Source organism: Rhinolophus sinicus, linkage group LG03, assembly GCF_036562045.2.
Source record: "Rhinolophus sinicus isolate RSC01 linkage group LG03, ASM3656204v1, whole genome shotgun sequence".
Lineage (NCBI taxonomy): Eukaryota > Metazoa > Chordata > Mammalia > Chiroptera > Rhinolophidae > Rhinolophus > Rhinolophus sinicus.
The window spans coordinates 11,004,855-11,030,240 of record NC_133753.1 but is presented as its reverse complement, the minus strand read 5'-3'; the positions used below and the strand labels follow the sequence as shown (position 1 = coordinate 11,030,240).

At 37.7% G+C, this 25,386-nt stretch overlaps 1 protein-coding gene and 1 pseudogene across 1 annotated transcript in view; one reads left to right on the top strand and one right to left on the bottom strand.

Moving 5' to 3' along the window:
• The window catches only part of CATSPERB (cation channel sperm associated auxiliary subunit beta), a 65,026-nt gene extending 39,872 nt beyond the window's left edge, over positions 1-25,154 (bottom strand). The window contains 9 exon segments of the mRNA XM_074326742.1: positions 676-708; positions 1,816-1,934; positions 2,045-2,140; positions 6,491-6,640; positions 10,068-10,163; positions 13,692-13,752; positions 16,503-16,643; positions 18,974-19,062; positions 25,076-25,154. Coding sequence (XP_074182843.1) covers positions 676-708; positions 1,816-1,934; positions 2,045-2,140; positions 6,491-6,640; positions 10,068-10,163; positions 13,692-13,752; positions 16,503-16,643; positions 18,974-19,062; positions 25,076-25,154 — 864 coding nt within the window.
• Positions 10,864-11,906, top strand: LOC141570447 (pyruvate dehydrogenase (acetyl-transferring) kinase isozyme 3, mitochondrial pseudogene; annotated as a pseudogene).
• Positions 25,155-25,386: the final 232 nt, after the last annotated feature.

The following is a 25,386-nucleotide window of genomic DNA, read 5'->3' as shown; positions in this document are numbered from 1 at the left end:
TTATCTAAAGGTAAATCCCTATATGTTAAAGAATCATCTCACTTTTGAGTATGCACGTGTGTGCCCACAGCCTGTATGGGGAAGGGACATGGCAAAAGGCTAGGAATACTCGAATTTTTTGTTGTGGTTTCTGAACGAAAGCATTCTTATATGTTGGTGGAAACGACCTACTGAATCACGAAACGTGACCTTGTCACAGAGAGAGGAAATAACTGATGGAACAAAATCCCCTCCCCCCCCCAAAAGCGAGAAGCAGAGGAGTGGCTGGCTTGTATGGCATTTTGGTGCAAATTCGAAAGAGTTACTTTCTCCAGGTAGGCACAGATCTGTGCGGGAACAGATGGAAGGAAAGCATTAGCCAGATTTCAGCCCCTACTCTCCTTTCAACAGGCCACCCTGTACAGACTTACAGCTGAACACGCACAACAATCCTGGACAAAACATATAAAGAAGGGGTGGGGGCAGCCTTTGAAACAAGGAGGGGCAATTTGTCCTTGAAACAGAAGAGAAGATCATTGCTTAATGCTTGGTAGAAATACATTTTTTAAAGTTCAAATTGTAAATAATATTGTAGTAACAGCGATCATCTATATGGGAAGCTCTTGTCTTGCCTCTCATCTTAAGTCACCAAGGAAACAGCTTCTAACCAACCCTTGGAAATTTAAACCTTCTTACCCTTTCAAAACCACAAAAGTCTGCCCTTGAAAACTAGAAGGAAAAGAAAAACAGAAACTTTAATTTTTGTTTGTCTATGAGAAGGCATAACAACACAGCAGTTTGAATTATGCTATTTGATACCGCAGCAGTTAGGGGTGTCACACTAGAACCAGCTTAAGTCGTTTATACAATATCCTGGAGATTACCCCTCAGGCTTTGCCTTGTTTCACCATTTGATGAATTTATTTATGCTTTCCCTTAAGGACTTGAGTAGAGGAGTTAAGAAGTGTGGAGAAACACACTGGGTCTGCCACCCCCTGGGGATTAGGGAGACACACCCCAGCCTATCAGTTTCTCTATGGCCTCTCTGTTCCTTCTGCCCAGCCCAGGCCAGCCTTTACGTCAGGGCCTAGAGTGTACAGCGCTGTGTACTTTGAACCTAAGTCACTGTTCCTGGCTTCTTCAACTCCCTGCTTTAGCAATCACATGCTAAACACACAGAAGGCCAGATCTATTAGTTGTCGTAGTAACAAACAGTATTTCTCAGACATAGTGAGGAAGGAGGTGAGGCTGAGAATATCCGTGTACCTGAAGTAAGGTACTAACTACCATGTATACGAAATACCTCTTTCTCAGCCAATACCATTGCCCTTTCATACTTCCCTTTATCTTTTCTCCTACTGTTCCTAAGTCTTTGTTAGAACTCTTACTTCTGTTGGGGTAGTTTTTGAGAGGTATTTATTAACATGCTTAAGAATTTCATTGCATGTATATTATGTATCATTACCAAAATGTATATTCCCCTTCGCTCAATCCCAAAAGTTACTTTATGTCACATTAGAATACTATATTTAGCTTTATAAATGACCCTACAATATTTTGGGAACGTATATCACTAAGATAGATAGTTTTCTACTTGTACATATTTAAAAGTTACTGTAAATTTGTATAGCAATAAAACTAGCACTATTTCTAAAGAATATATTCAACACTATAAGGCAAAGGGAGAGGTTACTATGCTATACTTTTACATTTTTTAAAAGGAAGAAGCATTTCAATTCTAAGACATATCACACACAATTCAAGTATCTAATGTTTCTCCTTTGTGTCACAGAAGGTATTTAAGGTTAACTATTAATTACAAAGCAGTTTACATACCATTAGGACAGGGGCTGATGGGTAACGAAGATCCCTGCTTATGAAGAGACCCAAAGAGGTGAGGATAACTAAGAAATGATTTGTTAAAACCATATCCACCATTGACAGCTCTCGGTGTTCTAAAGAAAGAAATCATACCATGAGTTATAAAGTAAGGAGAAGGTGAACTAGTCATCAAACGTTGATATAAATGAAATATTGAAGATAAAGACACCGTTAGAACAATTACCTTCTCCAATTTGGGAATAGATCATATCTGTCAAGTTATACCACGTAGTATCATCATAATTCCAAAATCCAGAAAAGCTGAGGCCCAGGTAAACACCTACCATGAGAGAAAAGGAAAATCAAGGCCAGACAACTTTGCAAAGTGAGTAACTCCCTTCTGTGATGCTGGGTCTTTAGGTCTTCAAACCCATTCTATGCTCCACCTCAACTCCACTCCCCTCAGTCTGAATCTCACTTCCACAAGCACTGGAAAAATGAAGTAACTTCACGTTACACCACAGGATTTTAGCTAATCATCTGATTTAATTATTAAGTATTTTGTTTTATATTGAAGGGTTTCAGGATACGCCACCCCAGCATAAGGATTATTTTGAGCTGGAGGCAATTAAGAATCAACAGATACAAGAAGAATTCTCTGTCTTCCCCTTACCTGCCTAAAAGCAGGGCATAAATTTCCCCTTGAGAAAGGTGCCCCCATGCTAACAGGAAGAGATAAGCACTCTTCCCACCAGAGATGTGGGTCGATATTGAGACACGGTGGTATAAGCAAACCTTACAAACTAACTTATCTTCCCAGTCCCCCCACTTATTTACTAGTCACTTCCCCACAATTTATCTTCCCCTAAAGCCAGACCCCTTTCCTTTGTTAAAGTGGTATATAAACTCCCAAGTTTAATTACTTCTTTGAGTTTCACTTCTTTTCTGTGAATTCTCATGAATGTAAATGTTAATAAAAACTGCATGCCTTTTCTCCTGGTAATCTTTGATAGTTTAATTCACAGACTGAACCTAAGAAAGTAGGTGAAGAATTTTTCCTCCCTAACAGTACCCTTCTAAGCATAAATATGTTCCTATATCAGGAATACAATTTACTTTAATATTTGTGATTTTAAACATAGGAAAAAAATTCCTAATGCCTCATGAGAACCTATTAAAAAGACTGAACATATTGCAAATACTTTGTTCCCTGCTCCCACCTTCCCTTGGCCACAGCTGGGAATGTTGAGCTTTTTTTGTGTTTTAAATATGGAATGTTAATTTTAAGTCTGGTCAACAGTCATAACTACTGGGGCTTGGGGGTGGAGTGGGAGTGGGAGCCCTGAAGCCAGTTGATAATCTACTGCATATATTTTGTTTCCAAAAGATGAATGTAGGATCAGTCATGTTGTAAAGGAGGTATTTCAATTCCCAGCTCTTTTCTGTGTAGGGAAAGAGGTGGAAAGAAGTGTTATTACCTACTTTTTCCAGGAAGCTATAGATAAGCCTTGCCTTTCTCAGCACTAAGTATAGTTCTACTCTAGTTAGCAGGAGGCTGTATTCTAAGTGGGGTGAGGATAGGTGGCCAGGAAGAGATCATGTGACCAGACTCCAGCAAAGTTCGGAAATGGAGGAGCAAGCATGGAAATTAATGCTTCATTCTGGTTAATACTTTAGACTGAAACGAAGTTACAGGCCATTCTCTACGACCAACTGGCCACAATTGTATCCTAGGGTTACAGAAGCTGACATAGACGGTTGTGAAGAGTTTGGATTTTATCCTAATGGGCAAAGGGAAGCCACTGGAGTGTTTAAAGTTGCTGAGTGATGTGATTTGACTTACACCTGAGAAGATCACTCTGGTGGCCGTATGGAGAGTGAGTTATAGCAGGAAAAGACTAGAAACAGGGAGGCCACTTCTGAGGCGTCAATTAGTCGTGTGGAAAAACAATGTTGACTTGACATAAGATTTTTAGCAGAGGTAAGAAGTGGTCACCATGGGGATAGATGCTGGGGATAGTACCATCCTGGAATGTCATGAGAGTTAAGAGAGGTCAAGAGTGTGTCCTAGAGTTTAGTTTTGAGTAATTGCATATTAATTGGGAAGAGGAATGAATACTAGAGAAGAACAGATTTTAGAGGGGGATGAATCAAGAGTTCTGGATTAGACTTGTTACATTGGAGATGCTCATTAGACGTCAAGAGGAAACGTAAAACAGACAATTGAACATAGGAGTTTGGTGTCAAAGGAGCAGTCAGCACCAGAAATGTAGGTTTGGGAATGATCAGCCTGAAAATGGCATTACCGCCATGAGACTGGATTAGGTTTGCCAGGGAGAGAAAGTAGTTACATAAGGAAGGAGTGTCAAGGACAAAGCCCTGGGTTCATCAACATTTTAGGGTCACATTGAAAGAAGCCAACCTAGAAAACTAAGAAGTGACCAAGAGGCAAGACCAATGCAATGGAAGGTTGTATCAAGAAAGCCAAGAGAATAAATGTTTTGAGAAGAGAGTGGTCAACTGTGCCTAATGTGGCTGACAGGGAAAGCAGGACAGAGAATTGGCTGCTGGAACTGGCAATACGGAGATCATGGGTGATCTCGGGAAGAACCGTCTCCGTAGAGTGGTGGGAACACGTCTCATGTGTAGTGGAATGAAGACAAAATGGGAGCTGGAAAATGTAGCACTACCTACAATAAACTCTTTCCAGAAATTTTTATTTGAGGGAAAACAGAGAAATGCAGGATGGAAGTAAAGTGAGATAAATGAAGATTTTGTTTAAGCTGGGGGATGTTAGGGTACGTTTCTGTGCTAATGATCCGATCGGATAGGAGGACGTGCAGACATGAGTGAAAGGTGAGATTTTTCAGGATAGATACAAGGAGCAAGATTCTTCAGATGGCTGGGGGAATGGGATCCATGGCACAAGGGGTCAGGGTGGTCTTTGACAGCAGGAGACACTTCTCACAAAGCCACAGGCAAAGGACAAAGCATGAGAGCACAAATGCAAGCGGAACAGCAGATGTGCAGGTGCCATGTTGGAGTTCCAAGTGATCGATCCTGATCGCCTACATCAAGTGTTAGAAGCGCATCTGAGAGTGAAAAGAAAACAAAGGTGATGTCGAGTGTTTGAGGAATGGGAAGAAGTGTGATAAGGGCATTTTGCAGAGTGGGAAAATAAATATACCAGGGAAGATGGGAAAATAAATATACCAGGGAAGACGGGAAAATAAATATACCAGGGAAGACAGAGGATTTCTGGGCGGTGCTGAGTACCCACTTGAGATCTGTGGTCATGAATTTACAGGGACACAACTCGGTAAAATTTGAAAGTGACACTAGTGAGCCTTTTTTTTTCCCAGTAATATCCTGCTATTCCAGTACAGGAGGGGAGGTGGTTTTAACCAGAGCTGGGGTTGTGCAGGTAAGGAAGATGGAGAAGGGCAAGGAAGTCAGAGAAGGACTTATAAGGATGGACTATGGAAATTATGGCGGAAAAAGAAGAAAGTGAAAATCCTGGGTAGTGAAAAAAGTGGTAGAGAACCACAGTGAAGTCGCAATGGAATCACAGAAACGTTGGCGTGTGAGGACTACGGAGACTGAGAGAATAGGAGGCAGTGGACCAGGCATGAGATGCTTGTAGTAATGACGTCATTAGAGACAATGAGGTCAAGAATATGAAGAAAGATGGGGGAAAGGTCATTGCAGGAGAGGAAGCCTGAAACTGAGTGCTGCATGGCTCGTCCACATGGAAGAGGAAGTCACCGAAAATGGTGACAAAAATGGTGGAGAAGCAGGCAGGGGTCCAGGGCCTAAACTCCTCAGTGCGTGAGTGAGAGTGATGGAAAGGTCACTGTAGGCTGGCCATCAAGAAGACAAAGTCTGAGTTCAAAGGAGCCGGGCATTTTGAAGGAGAAGACAGGACTAAGTTAAGAAGTAGTCCTAAGGAGCCAGGACGATAACCCTGCCCTTGGGCTCTGAGACATGTGACACGTGAGCGGGCTGCAGGGGAAAGAATGTTAACTGGGAGTGGCCAGGTTACTCTCTAGGGAAGGGAAGTGAAGGGGCCATTCAGAGAAAAGATAAATAGTATGGGGAGTTTGCTGATGACAGAGCACACATTCTAATGAGAGGACTGGGTGGATGGAGAAGGACAGAAGTTTGGGTGAAATGAACGGAAGTCAGAACAGTTTGTGGGTTAGGGTCACCATAGGTGACCCAGGAGGCTTAGGTTTCTGGTGGTGACTGATCAAATCAGGATGATTTTATATATTACAGTAGCAATGGGGAAACACGGACAAAATAAATACAATAATACTGTGATATCTTAGAATCACAGTACCTATTTATACGTGGCAGGAACAGCCATGTACAAATACATGTACAGGTTAGAATCATAATGAATAATCTCTGGGAGAAAGTAATGTATTTATTAGTGGAGGGCAGAGGATCAAGGAAATTAGGAAAGACACTAACGCCACTATTAATATGACAAAAAGTCACAAAGAAAAAAATAGTGCATCATACTTGTAAGTAGACAAGGTGAAGTGACAACAAGTAAATTCTTAGGTATTTTTAGGAAACATTTTTACTTCATTATGTCTAAGCATTTAGCATGTACGACCAGTTAAATGGCACTTATAAAACACAAAACGCCATGTCCAACATTCCAGAGAGCCATTAAACTTACCATCAAGTGTCGAATTCAAAAGGAAGCCAAGTAATGCCACATCATTGGCGCAGGGGCATTTTGTCACTTTTAGATCTATCACATATGGATATAATTTACTGACGATGTTTTTTGTCATTTTAGTCCCAAGATTCCACTGAAGAATTGGTTCTGTGGAAATCAAGTTTCGGTGTTTAAATTGTGGCAGTACTCATGAAAATGGAACATGACTGCTTTCCATTGAGGGTTTTAAAGGAACTATTCCAGTGTTCCAAAGGGGGTATTACTTCACTCTCCATGGGTTAAAAATAGGTCAATTCTGTTTTCCAGAGTAGTAGGAGGAATGAAGCCTAATTGTCCTTGATGGGGGCTGGCAAGGTCACACTGCAGAAGAGCATGTGGGATGGAATATACTGCTTTCGCCATCTTTGGAAAATATAATTGGCCACAGGATCTACCCCTAGAAATGGAATTACTAGATCACAGGCTATGCAGATTTATAATTTAGAGCACAACTTCTGCCTCAAGAGTCCACACATTTACTTTCTGTTCTCTTCCCCCAATCCCATCTAAACAGCAGTAGATAATAATGAAAATAAATCCAGAATAACAGCGGAGAACAGGGAAAGTTATCATTAGTGGCCAAGACACTTAGAGGGATTTCTGGAAGATATAAAGGAGTTGGAGTAGAACTAACAGGAAAAGCCAATCAGAGGTCAGACATCTTCAACCCAGCCATCTATTCTTGGCTATGTGAAGGATTGGGCTGGATAAAGTCAAACTTTAATGCATAAGAAGATGGGAGGATTTCTTTTCTTCTGAAAAAAATGAGAAAAGAGAGTACCAAAAGTAAGCCAGGGAAATTTGATAGAATACCACTGTCTGAATTTCAAAAATAGTTAAAGGACTTTAAGGAACAGAGATAGCTAGTAATCAATTCTTTAGCTGTTTATGTAAATTCCTACATCTCCCCAAACTTTTCATAAAATCTGCTACAAAACCAAAAACCGTATGTGACATATTTTTCACTTTGTACAAAGCCAGGAAAGGAGCTAGATTTCCATCTGGGTTGATACAGTGTAGGGACAGCCAAGAAAAGAAAGAGACACAAATTATAACCAAACTAATCTGCTATAAAAGTTAAAGAAATTTGGGGCAAGGCAGCTGACTTTCCAGGGCATTGCATGTGTGTGCAGGCAATTAATAACCAAATCTTAGAGGACAAGGAGATTTGAACTTGCATCTGGGACGTGACTGCATTGAATTGAAAGCACCTCTTACGTACAATCTCCTTCAAGTCAGATGTTGTATTTTAAATGTTTTAAGAAGGAGGGAGTGATTAAAAATCTTAACTGCCACTGAGAAGCTAAAAGGGAGACAGGAAAGTGACAAACATGAAGGTGACTGGTGAACTAGTCTGGGGTATGGACCAGAGATTTAGAAGTAGGGACATTTTGAAATATCTCTGAGTCAGTAGTGAATAAAGATTTGCAACTGTTAACCTAATCTTAACCTTGATTGACACTCCCCACTGTTTTCTCCCCATGTCTTCAGCATTTCAGTAAATGATACCATCATCCACTTGATTGCCCAGGTAAGAAATCTAAGATTCATCCTTGATACGTGTTTCCCTCACCTGCCAAGTCCACCAGGAAGTCCTATCAGCACATCCTGAAGACGTGCACTTCTCATCACCTGCACTGCCCCTCCACCGCCCAAGGACGTCCAGAGTATCTCTTCAGTGGACGGACTATGGCAACAGCTGCTAACCAATTTCCTGTATTCCATTCTGGCCATCGTTCCCCAAGAGTCAATTCTCTACACAGCAAGGAGTCAAAGTGATCTTTTTATGAAGCATAAATCAGAATTTATCACTCTCCTGCTCAAAACACTCCAGCGGCCTTAAGTAGAATAAAATCCACACTTTTACCATGATCTCTGCCAGCCTCTCCAAGCTCATCATACACCAGTCTGCCTGTCGTTTACTTCTACAACACTGCTTGCCTTTCAGTTCTTCTAACAGATGAATCTCATTGCTACCTTTGGAACCTTTAAGAACTACTAATTTGGGAAGCTCCTTGCTGCCACAGTAGCTCCATACATTCTAAATAAGTGTACATTAAAATTTTAACGCAGTATATGATATTCTGAATACATCTTGATTTGTAAATAATTCACATTGTTTTTAAAAATTGAAAATTTTATAATGTTATTTTAGTACTTCAAAGTAGCACAGGACATCAAAATACCAGAGTCTCAAAAGCTTGCAACAACAATTGAATAATTAACTTTTTAAAAAAATTTTGGATACTATGAAAAAATAGGAAAGGCTAACATTTTATCATTTTTGTTTCAGATAGGATAATTTTGGTTAAAGAAATAAAATAAAATAGACATGATTGAAGACACCTCGGCTCCCCTCCGCAGTCCCATTCCCAAATTTTCCCTGCATGCGACCATTATCATGAAATTGCTGGGTATATTTCTAGCCCATGGTTTCGTGTTCTTACTACAATATATACATACCTATGAACAGTAGATAGCATTGCTTTATGCATTTTCTGAGCTTTAGATAAATGCTCTTCTACTCTGAAACTTGATTTTTCACTCAATGTTTTTGAGTTCTGTTCTTGATGGTATATATGGGTCTATTTCCTTTATTTTAACAGAATACCATAACATGTGCTTGTCTTTTCTCCTGTTGGTGGACATTTATGTTGTTTTCTGTTTTCTCTTTTTCTAAACAATGCTGCATTACATAGATTTGAATGTGTCTCTTGGCACATGTGTCTTTTTCTCCAGACCAGTTCTCGATCCTCTACACATCAGGTTCACATGGGAAGACTTATATTTAACTACAGCTGCCTGGCCTCATTTATACAGATCAGATTTTAATTGGTGTATGATGGTGTCGAGACATCATTACTTCCCTAAAAGTTACCCAGGTGATTCTTTCCATAAAACATAATATTTATTTTTACTCTGGAGTCTACACAGCACTATATCAAAGTGGAAGTAAAAGATTAAAAGTAAAAGGGAAGGTGAGAAAAGTGAAGATAAATATAAGATCCAGGACTGAGGAGATTAAAAAATGTTTTTTATACTATAGTGCTGTAGATGATTCAAAAATTGGGCTATAAATCAGACAACTGGAAAAGAGAAGCTTAGTTAGTTATATTACCCAGTGTTGATAACTTTAAAACAACCAATTTTTCATGACAAAATACAAATGCTCTTCTCACTGTGACTGAACAAGAATTTTTGCTGATGGTCCTCATAAAGAAAACTGTGATGCAATAAACAGTATCTTCTATAACATCTCCATAAAAGATGCAAAAACAAACTTTATAAAGCCATTGTTTATTATGCCCCACAATGTGGCTAAAGAAAAACAAATATTTTTCATATTTCTATAGCAGACCTCCATTAAAATCACCCACAATTCTTGGTTTGCCTCATCAAATTGTGAGCCCCTCAAGGTTCACAATCAGCTCTTATTTATCTCCAGTACTTAGCACAGAGTCGGGCATATAGTAGCTTATAAGGTTTGTTGAGAGAAAATTATAATCCCATTTTACTTTTATCTGTTGGCATTTACCTCGAACACTATCCAATAGTGTTCCTTCAGTAGTATAAGTATTTAATCCGTGCTGTAACGTAATCCTTACTAACCATTCTTCTACAGCCGCAATATCTGAAAACAAAAGGCAAATAAGCAACTATTCTTTAGTATGTCATGTCGGTGAAATCTAAGACTATATGAACATTACCAACAACAATTACCTTTCATTTCCCAATTATTTTGATTGCATTTATGGGTGAGGTTTCCCATGTTCTTCCGATAAACATTTTGGTAATACAATAAGGAAAAGGAATTATGAAGTGATCTTATGCCACAGCAATGAATCCAGATAATAATGTTAGATAATAATTTTTCTCTGAGAACAATTATGGCTTGGTAAAAAGCATATTATGTACTTCACGTGAAGTGGTATAATATTATCTGAAAGTAAACTGTGATTAACTAAAATATATAGTGTAAATCCTAGGGCCAACACTAAGAACATTTTAAAACATAAATAATACATCAATAGTGGAAAAAAATGGAATCATAAAACTAATTAACATGAATGAAGACAAAAAGAGAAGAGAAAAGTAAAACAGAAGAGATAGAGCAAATCAAAAACAACCTGATGGTAGATTTCAGTACAACTATATCAACAATTACATTAAATATAAATGGTCTAAAAATACCAATTAAAAGTCAGATTTCCAGATCAGATGTAAAAATCAAGACTGAACTACATGTTAATTCTAAGAAACCCACTTTAAATATAAAAGCACAGATGAGTGAAAAGTGAAAGCATGTGTGGGATCTGGGGGAGCTGTGGATGATGAACTCAGCCTGGGAGCTGCTGCAGCAGTTGCACCCACAAGCCAAGACTGAGACCGAGGCTGAAACCAGGGTGCACTCATGAAGAATATGCCTGACCCAAACAGCTAAGCTGCACAAGCTCTCAGGTCCACCTAGGCCTTCATTCAGGTGGATTTATGCACCATCTCAGCAAGGATATGGCTCTTCTGGTACCTGCTGAAGCACCTGGTACCCAAGTAGATCAAGTGCTATTTGGCCATCTTGCTGTCACTGCTCTCTATCAAGCAGTTGCTGGACTTTGGGGGAAACATGGTGTGAGAAACATCATATATGTTTCCTCAAAAGGAGCTTCATGCATAACTGGCTAGCGTAATGAGAAGTCAATCTTCTGATAGATAACTGCCCTTCAATGAAACTGGATAAAAGTTGGAATATGTACAACTTTCTTGAACTTTCAAAACATGAAAACAAGAGTTTTGAGGATCCATGGGTCTCGGATAACTTTTTACAAGTCTTGATGAAAGTCAAAAATAAAAACAATGATGTGGTTCCTATAATGGTACATGGAGTGACTGAATATAAGGAAAAGTATGGGTTTGGTAATTTCATTGGGAGTGACATCCAGTATTTTCTGGATTAGTTTTATACCAACTGCATCTCTTTCCACATGCTTATTAACCACCAAACACTGTTTGGTGGTAATACTAATCCTGCTCATCCGAAACACATAGGAAGTATGAATCTCACCTGTAATGTGGCTAAGGTAGTGAAAGGTGTATATGAAACAGCCAAGAGACTGTGTGAACAGCATTCACTGGTAGACCTGGAAGTTGAAGAGTTCAATGCCAAAACTCCAGACAAATATATTCAGGTAGTTCATATGCCCTCACGTGTTTTACATGCTAGCCAAGAACTCAGTGAGAAACAACAGAACTGCATGAAGAGTTATAGAAAAGAGGGCTGACTGGCTGTTAAAATCCTTGTTACTTTGGGTAAAGAAGACTTATCCGTTAGATAAGTGACCAAGGATATGGTGTCCCACTCTGTAAAATAGCACCATAGTTATTCCACTGCTTGAATGTTTTTTTCCTCTATACTAGGTGAACATTTTATAAAGCTAAAATAATCAAGACACTGTGGTATTGGTGAAAGAAATGGAGAGCCCAGAAACTGCAATTCAATGAAGACAAAATAGTTTTTACAACAATAGTGCTGGAATAACTGCATATCCATATTCGCCCAAAATTAACCTCAGTCCATATACATACAAAAATTAACTCAAATCAAACCATTAACTGAGTCATTAACCTAAATATAAAACCTAGAGCCATAAACTTAGGATAGGCAAAGATTTCTTAGCTATGATGTCAAAAGTACATCCCATTAAATAAAATAAAAAACTGACAAATTAGACTTCATCAAAATTTAAAACTCTTATCTTTAAGAAACATTCTTAAGAGATGAAAAGTACAAGCCATAGACTGGGAGAAAATATTTGCAAATCATATATCTGATAAAGGACTTGTATCCAGAATGTGTAACAAACTTGCAAAAGATTTGAATAGGTAATTTACCAAATGGCAAATAAACACAAAAAACATGCCCAATGTCAATTATTAGGAAATTGAAAACTAAAACCATGTCACTAAAAGTTCTAATAGATTGATTTGAAATAATTGAGATGAATAAAGGGTAAAATGTAAAACATAGTAGCTGTTACAGCACTGAGGCTTCTTTAATAGACTTTTATCTTTGGCACTTCTTTATATAGAGCTTTTCTGTCATTTCTGCCTTACTCTAACCTTCCCCTCATCCTTTACTCTGTAGGACACATGATTTTGTATGTCTTTTAATTACTCCCAAACCTCAAGGAGTTGGCCTGTACGATTCTTCTGTCTCACTGCCCCAATTCCTCAGTGCCTGCAATATTTGACTGATACACAAGTGTAAGCTAGATGAACACTACGCCAAGGTATCCTGGAAATTTGGAATTGGGCTGGCCCCTAGGAAATATATGTAAAAATTTGATGGCAGTGATGCAGCTTTAGGAAGCTGGTGTGCAAAGAAAGGAAAATAAATGTAGATTAAAAGGAAATATAGAAGAGAGAAAAAGGGTGAAAGCGTTCCCTGGGTTCCTCTTGTTTTTCCATTTCTTATTTCTAATTCCTTTCTATAACCTGGTTGCATTTTTATCTTTGGGTTCCATGACAAAAATAAATTTCTTCTTTTCCTTAGTGCAGTCAGGTAGGTTTCTGTTCCTTGCACCTACCATATTAAAATAATACGAGTATAACTTCTATCATCTTTAAACTATGGGAATGTATCTCATGGCTGAAGATTTATTAGCTCAGTCCACTAGCTCAATACTCACAGCTCCTGGAATTTGACTTTCTTCCTCTTTCCATCTGGATATTTATAGCAGCATGTAAAGCTAGGCTGCCACATAACACTTAATAGTAGATTCCATAGTAAAAGAATGTATTACATATTATAATCTATAACATTTTAAGATTAATGATTCAGTTTCAGTAAAATTAATTGGGAACTGAATTTCTCGATACTCCAATTTTCAAGTTCTAGAAAATGAGTTTACTTTAAATAAAGAATAATATAAATGTTATATATGTCAGAACAATCTATAATAGTTTCCAGATAAAATACAGAAACCTCAATTAAATTTGAATTTCAGATTAACCACAAATAATGTTTACTAAGTATGTCCCAAATGCTATATATGAGACATTTACATGGGGTAGTAAATAATTTTTTAATATAATAAATATTTTTATTTGCTAAATCTGGCAATCCAGGTCCATGGGTAAAAGAATTAATTCAGATCACTCTTACCTGTATTTTTTGTAATGTTTTCTCTGGGAATATGAATCAACCAGTAAACCCGGTCACTGAACTTGAATGAAGAAGACATCATAAAACAGTGTTTTAAATGTTAATACCAACACTTACTTTAGCATATTCTACCCTATCTTTTAAAAACAAAAACACCCAATGCATATATACTTTACCCAGTAATTTTATTCTTAGATATTTATCCTACATTATACTCACATATGTGTGGGGGAAAAAATGTGCTCGAGAATATTTTTCATCATTATTTGTAATAGTAGAAAATTGAAAATAACTTAAATGTTCATCAGTTATGTATAATACTATAGCCACAAAGTGTAATAGCATACAGTCAAATTCAGGTAGCACAAAGCTGAAACATTACTGGTTTGATGTATCAGAGGACAGAGCTTGGTATTGACAGAGAATTTGGGAATTTGAGAGGACAATCCAGGAGCAAAAAAATTGCAAGAATGGTGATCTAAGAGTTAAATATAAACCCTTCCCAAATCCTTGGGTTACACAGGTACAGAGGAAATCCATAGAAGCCATGCTAAAAAATCAGCAGTGGAAGATAAAAGAACTGAACAGAGATATCAGAGGCCGAAACCATAGGTAAGACAGTTTGTAGTTCCTGTCAAAGCAAGTAATAACCTTTTAGACCACCACCAAGAATAGCAGCAAATTCTCATAAGAATATAACAGAATCCAGAGTTGCTACAACTTATTATCTTTAATGTCCAGTTTTCAACCAAAAATGAGAAGATATGAAAAGAAATAGGAACATGTAACTGATATTTGGGGGGGAAATAGTAGATGATAAACTGACTCAGAGTGAGTCCAGATAACAGATGTAGACTTCAAAGCAGCAGTTACAAATATGTGCACAGATTTAAGGAAAATGTCCTAATGAGGGAATAGATAGGGAATCCCAGCACATATGTGAAAAATATAACAATAAAATCAAATGGAAATAATGAGGCTGAAAAGTGAAATAATTGAAATAAAATATTTATCAGATGAGTTCCGTGGAAGATTGGTGATGGCAAAAGAAGGAACAGGTGAACTTAGAGACATAGCAATTGAAATTATCCATTCTGAAAGGTGGAGAGGATGATTTGTAAAAAATGAACAGAGACTTAGATATCCGTGGAACAATATCACAGTTTCCAAAATGTGCATAAGTAGAGTCCCAGGCAGGAAAAGAGACAGAGAAAGGGACAGAACATTTTGGGGGAGAAGCAATGGTAGAAGACTTTACAAATTTGGCAAACTTACAATCCAAGAAGCCCAGAGAAACCCAATTAGGGTAAATACAAATAGACAATCTTAAAAGCATTCAGAAAAAAGTGACATATAACATATAGGGGAAAATAATAAAATTAACAGATGACTTCTCATTCAGAAACAATAGTGTCAGGTGGCATATTTAAAATGCAGAATGACATATTCAAAATGCTAGAAGGAAATGAAGTCAACTAGCAATTCTACATCTGACAAAACTATCATTCAAAAATTAAGATGACCACTAAAAACCTATTAGAATTTATAAACGAGTTCAGCAAGGTTGCAGGATACAAGATCAATATACAAAAATTAATTGGCATTTCCACACAATAGCAAAGAAAAATCTGAAAATGCCATTAAGAAAATGTGTTTGTTTACAATAGCATCAAAAAGAATAAAATATTAGGAATAAATTTAACAAAAAAGTATGTCACTTAGACTCTGAAAAATACAAAATGTTATTGCAAGAAATTGAAGAAAATCTAAATAAATAGAAAGACATTCCATATTCATAGAGTGAAAGACTTATTATTATTAAAATGGCAATAATCTTCAAATTGATCTACAGATTCAACACAATCTTTATCAGAATTCCAGCTGGCTTCTTTGCAAAAATCGACAAACTTATCCTAAAATTCATACAAAAACTAGCAAAATTAATGTGGGGAATAGCAAAAACAATTTTGAAAAAGAACAAAGTTGGAAGACTCATGCTTCCTGATTTCTAAACTCATGACAAAGCAACTCACTACAATTTCAAAACTCACATCAAGGCAACATGGTACTGGCATACAAATAGATGTATAGAGCAATGTAGTATAATTGAGAATCCACAAATAAGCCATCACATTTACAGTCATTTGATTTCAACAAAGGTGACACAACATGTCAGTAGGGAAAGAATAATAGTAATTTCAACAAACAGTGCCAGGACAGCTGGATATCCCCATATGAAAGCATGACTGTGGACACTGATCTCACACCACGCACAAAAATAAACTCAATGGATCAATCAATAACCTAAATGTAAAAGGTAAAACTAGGAACTTTTTAGAAGAGTAGGGTTTACACACTCTATGGATATACTAAAAACCATTTAATTGTACACTTTAAGTAGGTAAATTGTATGGTATGCAAATTACGTCTTAATGAAGTTGTTACCAAAAAATGAAGGTGAAATAAAGACATTTTCAAGGAGAAAAACTCCCAGAGAATTGTTGCCAACAGACCTGCGCTGTAAGAAATGCTAAAAGAAGTTCTTCAAGCTGAAAGGATATGACACCAGATGGCAACTTATGTCTACAGGAAAGAATGAAGAGGAGTGGAAATAGTACATATGTAGGTAAATAATAATGTGTGTGTGTGTGTGTGTGTATGAGTTTTCTTCTCTTAATTTCTTTAAAACATATTTGATTATTTAAAGCAAAAAGTATAACACTTTATTATTGGGTTTAAAACATATACAGATGTAATGTTACTGGACTAGTTATTTTTTTAAAAAACAAGAATAAAATAAAATGTAATTACCAAAGTTAAATTAAAGTGGAAGATGCCACTATATGTACTATTTATGATCCCCAAACTGGGAGCAAGTCCTCCTGATGTGAACACATTTAGAAAGTCCTTTGAAGATTCCTTACTTTCAGATTGGAAAAAACACTGGATCTTCTTTAGGAAAGAGGGAAAACAAAAAACACAAGTCATGACAAGTCAATGGAAAGAAACATATCACATTAATTTAAAAGTGAGGAGAAATCTACGGAAAGTAGATATTGCTAAAGACCTCTATCTTTAGTAGTTCCAGGCTCTTAGTAGGAAAAAAGTCCATTTTAAAAAGTACACTTTCAGAACTCAGTAACCTATTATGCTGGTGTCATGATCGGTTTCAATTCATCCTTATAATAATCTTTCCTGTCATAGAAATGGTGATAAAATTATTACACTTAATAAACAGAGAATCAAAGCCACATGCTATCTCATGTAGAAATCCCTGTTTTATTAAAATTATTGTTTTGTGTCTAAATAAAAAAGAAACAAATGTACAAAGCAAAACTTACTTTTACTGCATTATATCGGATATTTGGCTATTTCCTGGTTTTGGGAAGGTATATGAAAATGTGGCAATCACAAATGGTGGATTTTACCAAAGCCCAACATGAGATAGATACTAAGAGTTTTAACTCATTTAGTTGTCTTACCATGTTTCCTTGAAAAGAAGACCTAGCCAGACAATCAGCTCTGATGTGTTTTTTGGAGCAAAAAATTAATGTAAGACCCGGTTTTAAATTATATAAGACCCAGTACTATATTATATTACATTATATTACATTACATTACATTACATCACATTACATTACATTATATTATATTATGTATTATAAAGACCCGGTCTTATATTACAGTAAAATAAGACCGGGTCTTATGTTAATTTTTACTCCAAAAGGCGCATGAGAGCTGATTGTCCAGCTAGGTCTTATTTTTGGGGAAACAAGGTAGTACGTAAGAGCACTTTGGGTAAGTGACCTGCCTAAGTTTCAGTTTCCCTATCTGTGAAATGAGGAAACATATTGATTCCAAAAATATATACTCAGCCCTTTCTAGAAATGAGGCAGTGACGTAGGCACTGGGGAAACAGAAGGGAACAAAACAAACCAAAATCCCTGACTTCGAAGAACTTACCTTTTAATGAGGATTAGCAGGAAGATGAACCCAAACACTTTTTCCTTTGACTTGTCACTCTCCACCATTTATTACCTTTGTGAAGATGGTATATAAGCCCCAATTCTCAACACCTCTTTGAGCTACTCATCACTAGGTCTCCCATGGGTTTATACGTTGCCTGTGTAAATAAACTCTGTTTTTCCCTCCTGTTAATCTGTCTTTTGTCAGTTTATTTTACAGGCCGCAGCCAATGAACCTGAGAGGACAGGTTCAGTACTTCCCTACAGTACTTATCTTATAGAAGATTAAATGTCATAATGAACATAAAACACGTTGAAAAATGCCTGACACACATAAACACTTTATAAATGTTAGCTATTATTTCTACTAATACCACTTCTAGACCTACTACATCACAACTATCTGAAAAGTAGGTTATAATTCCCTTTTTAAGAGGACAAAACTGAGGATCAGAGAGGTTAGGTAACTTGCCCCAGGGCACACAGACCATACCTGGAATGATCAAGATTTGACTCCACATCCGTCGTTCTCTCTACTTCCAAAGCCCATTCTCTTTCCCCATAATATATAATGACAAACAGGAAAGGCATTTTTGACTCAAAGGGCATGTACTTTACAATAGTTGAAAATAAAAAGTCAAATATATATTTGGCATATCAAAAAGGAACTGGGAACTAAGTCAAAACAGACTTTGGGATAAATACATTTGTTCTCATGGGGTGTTTCTTTGTTTTTATTACATTTATCATAGAGTTTCAGACGATCTATACATTTTGTATTAACATGTTTTTGTTAGCATTTGCTGCATAGCTATCGTATTAGTACGTTTTATTTTACTTTGGAGTGTTTTTTAAAAGTCTGCCATTATTTGAATCAAAGGAATCAAATCAACCCTCACCCAAACTGACAACTGCAATGTGGAAGTTGTTATAAAAGGGAAAGATTCTTTCTCAAGGTCATGTGAGATACATTTCTTCCTCTAACAGGCTACATCTGTCAAACTTCAAAAGGACAAGTGAGATCCATAAAAAGTGAAGATCGTTACAGACGATCTTTTAAAAAGGGGAGGAGGAGGCATCTTAAAACCAACGACAAAAAAGCAAAAGCAAAAGCATACAGGGCATTCAATGGCTAAATGAAATATTTTACCTAATCCAAGTGGAATGGAATAGAAAGGATTATTATTTATATAGAATGTCACCTCCCCAAGTCTGAGCATAGTAGAAAGTATTGGAAAAGAATACAATGCTACTGATTTTTACACGTGAAGTTAAAAGAAATGTGAAAGGTTGTAACATGTTGTTAGTAGACCTTACCAAGTCACCAGAGGTAAGATACAACTTGATTATTTCATTTGTTTTGGGGATCCCTTGGCTAGCACAAGCAAAGTGTTGCTCCATATCACCTAAATAATACAAAAAATATATATCGTAGGTCACTGAACTTCCATGAAAAGAACCATATTTTTAAAACTGATAAAATGTTTTTTAAAATATAAATTATAATTGTATACCCTAGATAAAATTAAAATTTTCCACCATTTTTCATTGTAAAGATACAAAATCCAGACATTAAAAAGGAAGGTCTGACTGAACACTAAAACAAAATGTGCCACATGCTAGGCTATGATGCAAGTATTTTAGAGGTGGTCAAACAGCAGTTCTTGACTCAGGATCAGGCTGAGGTATAAAGGTAAGTAAGGTCTTCTCGGGTCTTTTCTGATCCTGCATGTTTCCCTGGGCATGCACGGTCACTTTCTAGTTTGCCCCCATACATGCAGTTTGTGTGTATGTGTGTTTTTGTTTTTTGAATATGCTAGTCTTTGATGTTTGGCTCCCAGAAGGGGAAAAAAAAAAGTGAAAAATGAAGGTGGGGGCAAAAGAGTGCTGGCCCTTTAAGTACCCCCTTAATCATTTCAGCCAGAGGGGGAGGGTCTTGCAACAATGGGGCTGGGGGCTAATGACAATGGCTGCCTGCCTCTTCGCGGGCACCTCTTGATCAGCAGCAGCAGCAATCACCCAGATGCCCAGTATTTGGAAGACAGGGTCCTTTATGCTCACTGTGGTTTCTGCAAGCTGTGTGCCACTGCTCTAGAAACACACGCACAGCTGCCTGCCCTGGGGGATGCATAGCTTCTACTGTGATAAGAGTTGATAATGACTAAAATGAACTGCGATTGACTGTCCAAGCCTTCCTCTGGAAGCAGCAAGCCTTCAATAGATTTCAGAGTGCCAAGATACCGGAGTTACATCAGACAGATTCTGCCAGTGCAATTTTTGTCTAGGTGGGGAGACAGATTCTACTTTCTCCTCCACCACCCACCCAGACTCCTCTATCACTTCTCCTTATCCTGAGTCTGAGGAAAATGGCTTTGATGGGACCACTCAACAATGTATTCATGTAGAGGAATAACATGTATTCCTCTAATTGGGGGTAAAAACTCAGACTCCTGCTTAGAAAAAGGCAAGAAATGATTTGGTGGAGAGGATGTGAGATGATTTGAGGGGAGGGAGGTGGCTATGCCAGGGGGCTATGTTGGGAGTCCAAATCTTCTCGAGCAAAAGATGTGTGAATGCTTCCTGTGGGCCACTTAGGAGAAATAACTACCGTGTTTCCCCAAAAACACGACCTAGCTGGACCATCAGCTCTAATGCATCTTTTGGAGCAAAAAATAATATAAGACCCAGTATTATATTATATTATATTATATTATATTATATTATATTATATTATATTATATTATATTATATTATATTATTATATTATATACCTGGTGTTATATTATAGTAAAATGAGACTGGGGCTTATATTAATTTTTGCTCCAAAACACGCATTAGAGCTGAGGCTAGGTCTTATCTTCGGGGAAAAACGGTAGCACTGAGTTCCCTGGGGTCCTGTTCGCAAAGGTCTCTGGGTGGCAGCGGGATCTCAGCAGAAAGAATTTGAAGGCACAGCTGGATTTTAAGAGCTAGAAGAGGAATCAATGACCAATCGGAATAGAGAATATTTTGTCCTTGTTAGAACTGTAGATAAGAGATTCCCCGCAATCTAATGGAAGGGACAGGGCACTGAAGGACCTGGGCAAGTGTCCAGATTGAGGCTCAAATTTACACATCTAGTGGATCCAGAGAGGGCTGATGTTGGGCAGTCACCTTAGAATCAGGTAAGAACTACCTCTGTACCCTCCCTCACACCCCCCCAACCCCGACACACTCTTCTCTTCTCTCTCCCTGCCTACAGCCTTGTAGAAATAAGGGTCAAAACTCAAAGTTAGCAGGAGGGTGACAAGGAACCTAAACTCCCGGAGGAGAAAAAGGAAAGTGACTTGAACCCTTCTTCCCTAACTACAGGTCTCCCATCTGCTCTGACCCAATCGGGAATAAGGCAAGAAGCTTCAATTAGAAAACAAGAGTTCAGTTATGATTGTTACATGGGCTTAGGTATTTCAATTAGAATGAAAATCTGTGTTTTGTAATTTGAAATCACTGGAGAACTGTTTGAACCAGCTAATTGTAATATACACTGGGGGTGCCAAAAAATGTATACAAGTGGACATTTTGGTCAACGTTGCTCAAGCAGGAGTTCACCGTAATCAGAAGTGTCTGGACGCTGATGGTAGCTAACCACTTTGAGCACTTCTTGTAATTGCAGAAGTCAAACGTGACTTGTATTCATCTTTTGTTATTGGTATATATTGAGTATTACAATTTTAATACAGTTTTCCTTTCTGAAAATGTATATACATTTTTTGGGGGGGCACTGTGTGTGTGTGTGTGTGTGTGTGTGTGTGTCTTCCCAAACATGCATCCAAGGACAAAGGAGGAACTAGCCCCATGGAGTGGGAGGTGAAAATAAGTTTCCTTTATGATTGCATGTTATTCATCTTATTTGTACAATATAACAGTTCAATGCTATTCTGAAACACATTAATGCAGGTATCACTAATGCAGCTTAAAATACGTTTTGACGTTACGTTTTGACGTTATAATGTTTAACAGTTTTCAAAGTACTCTTCAATCCATACATTTATGTTGCCCACACCTGACAACGCTGCCAGATCTATTTTTTAAAGCTATAATTTGATTCTAAAGTCCAAATCACTCCTCTGTTTAAAAGTTTTTACTGGGCTGGCCCGGTGGCTCAGGCGGTTAGAGCTCCATGCTCCTAACTCCGAAGGCTTTCGGTTCGATTCCCACATGGGCCAGTGGGCTCTCAAACACAAGGTTGCCAGTTCAATTCCTCGACTCCCGCAAGGGATGGTGGGCTCTGCCCCCTGCAACTAAGATTGAACACAGCACCTTGAGCTGAGCTGCCGCTGAGCTCCTGGATGGCTCAGTTGGTTGGAGCACGTCCTTTCAACCACAAGGTTGCCGGTTCGACTCCCGCAGGGGATGGTGGGCTGCGCCCCCTGCCCCCCACAACTAGCAACGGCAACTGGACCTAGAGCTGAGCTGTGCCCTCCACAACTAAGACTGAAAGAACAACTTGAAGCTGAATGGCACCCTTCACAACTAAGATTGAAAGGACAACAACTTGACTTGGAAAAAAGTCCTGGACATACACACTGTTCCCCAATAAAGTCCTGGTCCCCTAAAAAGTTTTTACTGTCATTCATTGTCTAATGAATAAACTCCTTAAAGGAAGAGAAGCTAAGCAGAAGTAAATTCACCCCTTTTGAGTAACATACTTTGAGTCAGACTCTGTGTTTATATGTCACCTTGTGCCATATGCATTATTGTTTCCTCTTTAAAGAAGATGGGACCAATACTCAGAAACACTGCTATTGCTCAGAGGTCACCCAGCTCACAACAGTGTGTCAGATTGGAACCAGATTGGAACCTCTTCACCTTGTGAGACAATTTGTGAACAACCAAGCCCCTCTTTCAGACGTCCCTGCATACGACCTACACTCCAGCACTCCTGGAGTGCACATGGGTTCTCACTGTTTCCATGCTCGGCCTTGAATTTTAACACATTTTAAGATCCGGTTCAAATAGAAGCTTTTTCTAACACTTCTCTCAGCAAGACTAGTCAATTTTTCCTCTGCATTTTGGTAGCGTTTTGTGAATTATTTCCTTGAGTTAACAGGGTCTTTTGAGCTTGACTTGTGAAAGAGGATGGCAGGGGAAAACATAAGAGATGCTGAGGTGAGAGACAGAAGCAATTCCCAACCCTCTCACCTTTGCCTAGAAATTCTCAGATTATAGTGTTTTCTAGATTCTGCTTTAATAATGTAATACAAAAAGAACTACTTTTTTCTGAGCTTCTAACGGAAAGATAAGCCAGAGGAGTTACATTCTTAACAGTGTGTGACTTTCATAAGAATCATGATATAAAGGGAAACTGTGTAATCCCTGATTGGATGTCTGTTCTGACTAGAGTAAGAAAATCACTCTGGGACAAAGGAAGAGACCTGCTATTTATGACATTCATTCACTGCTCTGTTTATAGTTACACAATTCCAGCAACTGACAAAGACTGTCCTAGAGAAACTTCAGCCAGGCGCTCCAAGCCCTCTTCTTAACCAGGCCCCATCCTTGCTCGATCTGCATAACCATGTTTGCAAGAATCCTGTTGGTCAGTTTAGCAAGAATCCATCCTATCTTTGATGTCTCCTCTTAGTAATTTTCCATCCACCCATCTCGCCTCCCCAACCGGCTCCTTGGCTATAAATCCCCACTCCTCCATGATGTATTTGGAATTGAGCCCAAGTCTACACCAAGGTCTCTTTTTCCCAGTTGCAATATTTCCCGAATAAAGTCTGTTCTTTCAGCCTTAACTACTGTCCGGCTCTGGTTTTCTTTGATGCAGTGACATTGAAGCCAGAAGCAGCAAAATACTACAGGACATCATAAGTGAGACTGGAGGGTGACTACGAACACCTTTGGAAGCAAACATGATGTCGATGGTACTCAATGGCAAATTACTTTTAAAAAATGGTCCAATTTAAAGCCGAGTTTGAGATTTTTTGCATTGCTGAAAAATGAAGAAAGGGTTCTGAATTTTCTGAGATGGCAAATGGCTGTCAGGAATAAGTTGCCTGGCAGCTATTTTCAAAAAAGTAAATCAGGACTTAATCTGTCCTTTCAAATTAAAGGTGACATTTGAACAATGAACATGAAATTAAGTATTTTTAAAAAACGTATGCTATGGAGAAAGCATTTTGAAGGTAGACAGCTGGAATATTTCTATTCCATTGCAGTCAATAAGTTTTTTTATTGAGCATCTACTATATTCTAGTATCTATCCAGTCCAAGATGCTACAGAATCTAAACAATCTACCCCAATGAAGGTGGATTTGTCTTATTCCTTTTGCACAGTTTTCCCACCGCACAAGTCCTATTGGCTAATTTAATCCATGTACAGTTGACCCTTAAACAACACATGTTTGAACTGCATGGTCCACTTATACATGGATTTTCTTTTTAACAAACATGCAGTCGGCCCTCTGTTTCCCTAAGTTTCGCACTCAGGGAGTCAACCAACTGCAGGTCAAAAATAGTATTTTCTGTCTGTTGTTCGGAATCTGCAGATGCGGTAGCCAACTGTATACTTAAGGGATTTGAGCACGCACAGATTTTCATACTTATAGAGGGTACTGGAACCAATCCCCTGTAGATACTGAGGGACCACAGTAGTTAAATTTGAAAGGAGTCAAAAGTTACACACAGATGTTTGTACTGCAGAGGCTCAGCACCCCTAACTCCCGTATTGTTTAAGGGTCAACTATATTACTTACAGAAAATTCTCTTCAGTCTCAATCTACTAGCCTTATAATTCAGCTTATAATTCATACTATATGCAACTATTCATGGAGGAAAAATGAAAAATATCTATTCAAACAAAGTTTTGCAAATATAAAATTCTCCTTAAACATGAAGAGACTCTATGACTTATAAGTAGTGAAATACTGTAACAAAAGTCTCTATGTACCCAACTTAGTAACAATAGATACCCAATGATATTATTAGAAACCTCTGAACCAAAGATAGATAAATCTGGGGAAATTGAAAGATAAGTAGAAGTACTACCGTGTTTCCCCGAAAATAAGACCTAACTGGACCATCAGCTCTAATGTGTCTTTTGGAGCAAAAATTAATATAAGACCCGGTATTATATTATATATTTTATTATATTATATAAGACCTGGTATATTATATTATATTATACCCAGTATTATATTATATTATATTATATTATATTATATTATATTATATTATATTATATTATATTATACCCAGTCTTATATTAAAATAAGACCGGGTCTTATAGTAATTTTTGCTCCAAAAGATGCATTAGAGCTGATCTTATTTTTGGGGAAACACGGTAAAAGAAACATATTTTAACTGTTAGCGAGGAATTGATATAAAAGAGGACTCCTTAGAAGAAAAGAGAGAGTAAGAGAGTCTGAAACTTACCTTTATTATATATTATTCCTGATGAAAAATCAAACATGTTCAAAAGGAGAATTATAACATGCAAAAGCAGCACTTCCATCTGTTGCAAGAAATAAGAATCATTTCCATTCAACGACTCTGAACACATTTTTGAGTTCCTTTGCTAGAAACAACTACAAATTAAAAAAATAATAATCTCTTCCTTTAAAACTATTTCTCATTATGTGACAAAAGCTGACAATATCACAGTTGGCTAAGCTCTACATTTACTCCCTAATTGGTATGGGAGGTATTTATAAATACCATTAGCGCCAACTAAAGAGCTGTGGCTC